General features: G+C 45.0%; 1 protein-coding gene across 1 annotated transcript in view; it reads left to right on the forward strand.

The window, feature by feature from the left end:
- Positions 1-398: 398 nt before the first annotated feature.
- The window catches only part of LOC311044407 (transmembrane protein 132D), a gene marked incomplete at both ends in the record, with an annotated part of 261,852 nt that continues 254,382 nt past the window's right edge, over positions 399-7,868 (forward strand). The window contains 2 exons of the mRNA XM_084055959.1: positions 399-680; positions 3,088-3,665. Coding sequence (XP_083912085.1) covers positions 399-680; positions 3,088-3,665 — 860 coding nt within the window. The remainder of the gene's footprint in view (positions 681-3,087; positions 3,666-7,868) is intronic.

The raw sequence follows: 7,868 nt of genomic DNA on the forward strand, positions 1-7,868 counted from the left end.
AATAACACAAAAAAAAACGAACTAAAACTCTAAGCCTTCTCAAAAAACTGTACAAACATCAAACCCACTTTGAAAAACGTCTCAAAACCCAACTCAAATCGAAAGCGAAAAGTCTAAACGAAAAAAAATGCCAAACTAATGAAAAATGCCCAAACTATAATAACCTTTGCTCTCCTTCTCCTCTCTCCTCAGTGTCTGACAGTCGAGCCGGAGCGGGAGGAGGAGGAGGAGGAGGATCGACGGGCGGCGGCGGCGGCGGCGGCGGCGGTCAGGGCGGTCAGGACTCGTCCCAGCAGGCGTCCCGCTTCTCCTCGTCCCTCCCCACGTACCTGCCCGTCCAGTGCCAGCTCAGCGGCGCCGACTCGGCCTACTTCCTGAGGGACGCCGGCCAGGACGCGATGCGCAACGGCAGCCTGTACGCCCGCACCGAGCCCTTCTTCCTCCACCAGCTGGAGGCGGGCGCCGCCGGGGGGGCGTCCTCGCTGCCCGCCGTCAACTGCAGCTACGGCAACCTGAGCGCCGAGCAGCCCGTCCCGCTGGAGCTGCTGCAGGGCCCGCCCCCGCGCCTCCTGCCCGCCGCCTCCGCCTCCGCCGCCGCCGCCAGCCAGGTGACCCTCAACTGGAAGGTCAAAGGTCACGTGGTGCTGCCCAGAGTGGGCTCCACGCGCCCGTGGATCCAGGTACTGACCGATTTTTCAAAGGAAATAGCAGATCTATGAGCTTGCAGATCTTTCTTTCGCTCTACATTAACCCATTAAGACCTGAGGTGATTCTTAAATCCTAAATCCTAACAGTTTTTTGAAAGATTTCTCAAAAATAGCAGATCTACAAGCTCATAGCGCGGCACTCAAGCACACACACACACACACACAAAACAATGTATGTATCTAGCAGATCTACATGCTCACAACGCGTTGCAGCGACATGTGAACTTTTAGAGACATTTTCTTTAAACAAAATACCAATTCCCCCCTCCAATAATGATATGCCCCAAATTGGGACTCCGGGGTAAAAGTGGTCAATTGATAATGTTACGGTCCTGTATAAAATATATTTTTCATACAGAAATATAGAGAATAGATGAAGCAGAGAATAGATGAAGCAGACTGCGTGTGGGTCATTTTATCAGAAATATAAAATGTTACTTGAATAGTTCAAAAGTTCAAAAGTTTTCAAATCTAAATATTAGTTTACAGTTACCAAACGTTAAAGCACTCATAAAGCAGAATGAATTCAAATCAACATCGTTCGATTGGATTAGCAATGCATTCATCAATGTAATGTTGCAGCTGGTAAGGATGGGGCTGATTGTATTGACTTCATGTGCTGCTGGGTAGCTTGTAACTTTCCTCCTCTACCCCGGACATGTTTTACCATTGAGCTAATAGAGACTTTCTGCTTGCTCTGGGGAGAAGTTGAATCTCGACCTTCAGATCAAAATTTGTGTCAAACCAGAAACAGGATCGTGTTGAAGGTCGTGTCTCACCTGGATACAGGATCTAAATGTCTCAATAGAAGAGCAGGGAGAACAAATACCCCCCCCCCCCCCAATTGTATAAGTTGTATTGTATTAACATACTCTACCATACAGACTGGACAAAATTACATTTTATTCATTAAAAAAGTGACATCGTGCCGCTTTAACCTATAATAATACATCATAGTGTATCTGTTAAATGTATATTTTATATTAATCTAAATCTACCAAGTAACTAACTAACCTGTCAAATAATGGTTATTAGTAGTAGTAAAAAGTGCAATATTTGACTCTGAGATGTAGTGGAGCAGTCAAAATGAAAATACTCCCACCACTGTTAGTATAGGCTATTATGTACTGTATTTATATATTTTTTCTTAGTACTTGGAGATTTAGATACTCATTTCACTCTAAATTAATTTTATGGGCACCATTTTGCTTCCCCAGTGAGTGCTTACTTGGGAAGCAAAATGGTGCCTCCTCTTCCATACATTTCCTTGTAGTAGCAGTCCCTGAAAGCAATAATGGGGAATGCAATAAATAGTTTTATCACATACCTAGCATTTATTTGCCCTGGGTGTGGAGGATAAATTGACTGAGAGCGTGATAATCTTGGCTCGTCAGCCCTATAGGGATAGTACGACAGCTGACCCATCAGCACAAGCTGAAGCCGTATTGTCCCAAGGGCTGATACGGCAGCCGATGCGGAAAATGACCAATCGTTGCAAACTATGGTGATGTCTGATTTCTACTTGTTTGCTCGCCGGTGTTTTACACAGAAAATAGCACATCTACAAGCTCACAATGTGTTGGGAGCTTGTAGCTCTGCTAATTTCCATGCATGACACCAACTCAGTGTAACTCTAAAGGCTTTAAGCTGACTGCCAGTGAGAGTGACCTCACTACTGAAGGAACACAGCATGTCAAACATTGACAAAGTTGGCTTTTAAACATGGCTGCTGCAGATGGTTTAGTCAAATTAATATCTGAGAAGTTTATCCAGGCTCCAAGGAACCAAAACACAGATTGGAGAGAAAAAAAAGAGTGGCCTTCAGTGGTTCAGAGAATAGCTGTGGAATGGCTTGGCAGGTCATGTTTTCAGCCAACTCTCTCCCCACACGGTTGGGAAATCCCAATGGGTTCCGTGTTGACAGTAATGTAGCCTATTACAGACCGTGTTGCCAGTAATGCAGTCTATTATAGACCGTGTTGATTACAGTGTTGAACAAAATGTTGTTTTCTTGTTGCCTTTGTGGATAAATAAGGCTGGTATGTGATAAACTAATTATCACGTAGCATTCCCGAGTGTATCAATGTTAAAGTCATACTGTGTAACTTTCTCAAATAAACAAAACAAAAAAGTGTATTTATTTTAAATAAATACATGCAGGACCCTGCAGGATTCATTTTAGAGAAGTACTTTTTTGTACATTTTGGTTCAAACTGGAATTCCGGGAATCACAGTTCTATGGACAGACGCTGTAATGACGACAGAGCTACCAGAGGTAACTACTAACATGAATGTTACACAGTATGACTGTGATATTGCATGAAAATGGTGATAATCCATCCATTGAGTTTCCACGTGCTCTTTTGTGCCTTTCCCACAGGTGCTGTTCTACCTGACGGGGCGGCGCTGGGACGAGCCCGACCCCCCTCCCCCGTCCCTGCTCCCCTGCATCAGGGCCTTGGCCGTCCGCGACCCCGCCGAGGCGGCCCCCTCGGCGGGCTGCCGGCTCGTGGGCGTCCCCGGAGTCTGCGTGGTCCGCCTGGAGCTCCCCTCCGCCTGGTTCAACCCGCCGCAAGTCCGAAAGAGACTCACCGACGTCGTTCTGCCCTCCGTGGAGGTGTACTACTCCGTCGTGCCGGTAGAGGGCGCCGGCGAGGAGTGCCCTCCCGTCGTCAACGAGCCGTGGAGGGGTCAGAGCACGAACGCCGGGCCGCTCGGAGGCGGCCTGGGCCCGGCCGGACAGTGGAGCCCCCCGGTGGCGGACGGGGGTTTGCAGGACATGCAGAGGGCGGGCACCGTGGCGCTCGCGGTGGGCCCCGTCTCGGCCAAAGGAGAGAGGCTGAGGCTGGACGAGAACGTGGAGGTGGCGGTGCCGCCCAGCCCGGTCCGCCTCGGGAAGACCGTGTCGTTTGGAATCTACATGAGGAGCAACTCCAACGTGGAGCAGCTCACTCTGAGGTAAGGATTTTTGGAATTGTTGATTTGTCTTATTCGCTGGCGTCTTTTCTAGCTTGCCTTCTCTTTGCTGCTCGTGTACGGCATGTTTTCTGGGCCATCATTAAGTATCATTAGTTTCTCTGTGTGAGAAATAGGTGTGTGAACCCCATACCTGCCTTCCTACACGAATGAATGATCAAGTCATGATGTGAGTAGTTAGTTGTATATTCTTTAGTCATGGGTTAAATTTGGGCTTTACATGTCCCACATTTAACAAAATAAACAACCATCACATCGGGGAGGGGAAAACTCCCAAGAAAAAAAACCTTGACAAAAGTGTTGAGTATCCAAATATAAAACAAAACAATAAATTAATAAAGTGATGATGAGGCAGTGGTAGTAAATTATATTAACACAGTATACCACAATAGTAGTAGGTATAGTAACCCCTTTTTTCCTTGAAATGAGGTGTTGTCTTCATCAGTCAAAATAATGTTTAAAGTTCAATGTTGGTTGTTTCTGGGTCGAACCGTTGGTATGATATAGAGGCCATGTATTACAAGAGCAACTGATGCAGGAATGTGGGTCATTTAATTCTCACAAACATACTGTATATCTCTCTGAGTCTCTCACACGCACACACACACACACGCACGCACGCACGCACGCACGCACGCACGCACGCACGCACGCAGGTTTATATCACTATACTTGTGTGGACATCAACATTTTAGGACCGATATTTTCGGAATGCCGTTTTTAATTAATTTAGCCATTTTATAATAAACCTAAAGCCGAAAAAGAACAGATCTACAAGCTTATTAGATCAGCCATTTTTTAACTACTAAACTAAGTATGAATCATGTTTAACTCTAATTCCAAGCCCTAAACCTAATGTCTAATCCTAACACCAACCTGAATCTTTTTTTAATAGTAATTCTATAGTAGTATCTCTAAAAATCACACCCAGTGTGAAGTGAGTGGTGCCTTTGATAGCTATATATGAACTAGAGGAACAATGTTAAATCCCTGTCCATTCATTTCAAGGCTGCTCAACAGCGCCACTTGAAGGTAGGTCACCCAGCAGTGTGATGTTCGGGCACTGGTATTCGGGCGGTACTACTCTATTGGATGTGTGGGCGCTGGTATTCAGGCGGTACTACTCTATTTGATGTGTGGGTGCTGGTATTCGGGCGGTACTACTCTATTTGATGTGTGGGCACTGGTATTCAGGCGGTACTACTCTATTTGATGTGTGGGTGCTGGTATTCAGACGTTACTACTGTATTTGATGTGTGGGTGCTGGTATTCAGGCGGTACTATTTGCACTGATTAGAGCAATGGTCACTGAGTTATGACCATTTGAAATGTTAGAAACTGCTGTAACACTGCTGTAGTGCCCCATACAGTATATGTGTGCAATTTAGTTTTATTTAGTTACTTTGAAGTATTTTTAATGATACTTATACTTAAATTAATTACTTTTTACTTACTTGAATTACTTCATTACTCAAGTGTGTTCATTTTATGTAGTATTTGTACTCAGTTTAGTGACTTAAGTACTTTTACTGAAGTTACTCTTTATGTTACTCGATTTATCAACTTTTAATTACATTTAATAACATTTTGGTTTACTTTTTTTTACTAATTTGATCAACTTTCTTTTTTTTTTACTAATTTTAACAACTTTCAAGTATTAACGTTCACACTCGGTCACAACAATCTTTTGTAACCTTAAAACAACCATCTCCAGGAAAATGGTCCTCAACAACGTCTATTTCTCATATTCTACTTGTGGGGACATTTGGCCGTCAACAACACACACACACACGCACACACGCACGCACGCACGCACGCACGCACGCACGCACGCACGCACGCACGCACGCACGCACACACGCACACACACGCACACGCACACGCACACACACACACACGCACACACACACGCACACACACTCTGCAGCAGCCTCCTGAGTTTGACGGCTGTCACCTTTGTGTACCATTGTGTACTGTGCTCCTTTCAGGAGCCACAGTAATGCAAATGACAACCTCATGAATATTCACCACTTATATCTGCAGAGGACGGAAAGAGAGACGAGGGAGAGGGAGAGAGAGAGAGAGAGGGAGGGGGGGGGGACAAAAGAAAGATTGAGGGGTGGTGGTGGGGAACAATTTTGCATTATGGGGACAGCTCATAAAAACATGTCCCAGGTCTACTTTTCGAGGGGTACACAATGCACACCCCCTCCAGGAACAGCCATACATCGTCTCTTGTCAGGTGGAAACCTCATATATCCACAACTTCTACTTTTTAGGATTCATATACCAAAACAGCAAAAGTAGCAGATCTACAAGCTCAAAACGCGTCGCTTCGCGCCGCGTTTCGAGCTTGTAGATCTGCTACTTTTTACACTTTCGTAGGACGATGTAGTATGATCAACCAGGCCGGTAATTTACGGGAAAAAAAGTTTGAATATGGAGATGAGAGGTTTTCTACCCCGACGGCGACAATATTCTCATCGGCTCTGTCCCCTCCGAGAGAACAGATATCTTCCATGCAGAGAAAAAAAACAAAAAAAAACAAAAAAGTTGATAGAGCCCTGATCTAGACTAAAGCTGGTGTACCAGAATCCTATCTCCGCCACATCCTAGTCGCCGACTGTAGGGATTTACGGCTGACAAAATGACAGATTGTGCCGATTTATCACTTCCACACAGATAACGTCCCCAGCTCACAGCCGCACATTACCATAACAATGGACAACCGGCTCCTGTGGGTTTCAACTCGCGGAACAAGAGTTTTTCGGATTTAAACTTTTGCACCCCGGGAGAGAGCCACTATACGGGGGATTTTTTTTTGTTTTTTTTACACACACACAGGCATGCCGAAGACGACCCTGATGGGAAAACTTGAGAATGTTCATTGAGGAGGCGGGGCCAGGTTGTTTTTTTCTCTTTATCTCATGGGTCACCCTCCGCTGGTGACAACGACTTCCTGTTTTTGATCTAAATCCTCCTATAATTCTACAAAGCTCTGTGCGTCTGAAGCTCTGTGCGTCTGTAGCTACAGTATGTCTGTCTGTGCCCAAAATCTGTTCTGCCCGGTTCTCCTCATAATGGCTGGAGCAATTGATCTGAATTTGCACACAGCCATTGACCATTACCATGTGCACGGAACACCGAAGACCGTTTTTCGATTTCCCCTAATGTCCGCTGTTTATTAGCGTTTTTGTGTTGGCTGGCTCCAGGGTTGCCAAATCATGTGCATCAAACAAGCGCCGGTGATGCCAAATCCGTGAAACAAGCGGACCATGACACGCGCGTGTGGTGCTCATATCCCCCGACGGGTATGGTCTAGTATATATGAATTCCGGAATTGCATGTATGTATATTTGAACTTTTGAAAATATCAGATCCGCAAGCTCGAAACACGGCACAAAGCGACACATTTTCAGCTTGTAGATCTGCTACTTTAGCTATTTTTAGCGGCGCTAGCCGCTCTATAAGGTATAGAGCAGATCCTGCTCTACCTGACTTTGTCCGTGTTCACCGTCAACGTTCTGATTGGTCAGACCCGTCAACGTTCTGATTGGTCAGACCCGTCAACGTTCTGATTGGTCAGACCCGTCAACAAAGTGATTGGTCAAGCTTCACGTGACACATGGCTATAAACACATTATAAACACATATCAATGACAAAATGTATCAAGGCGCCGCTACCTTCACACTTTATTTTAGGGTTGTCCGATATTGGCTTTTTTACCGATAACCGATATACCGATATTGTCCAACTCTTAATTACCGATACCGATATCAACCGATACCGATATATGCGGGGATTATTGTGATTAGGGTAAGCTCAAATTTCATATCACACACACCATATACAGTAAGAACTCCTGTAACTTATTTAAAAACCGACTTATTTCAAAAACCGATACCGATATTTTCCCGATATCAATTTTTATGCTAATATCGGCCGATAATATCGGGAGGCCGATAATATCGGACATCCCTACTTTATTTGAATCCTGAAAAGTGACAGGTTTGGACATAATGATGTTTCCACCCTGACAGTGACGATATGTATGTATGTATGTATGTATGTATGTACTGTATGTACGTACGTACGTACGTATGTATGTATGTATGTACGTACGTACGTACGTACGTACGTATGTATGTACACACTTCTATGTATGACTGTCGCATATCACAAGA

The sequence above is a fragment of the Gymnoscopelus microlampas genome (assembly GCF_963454915.1).
Source record: "Gymnoscopelus microlampas genome assembly, chromosome: 4".
NCBI lineage: Eukaryota > Metazoa > Chordata > Actinopteri > Myctophiformes > Myctophidae > Gymnoscopelus > Gymnoscopelus microlampas.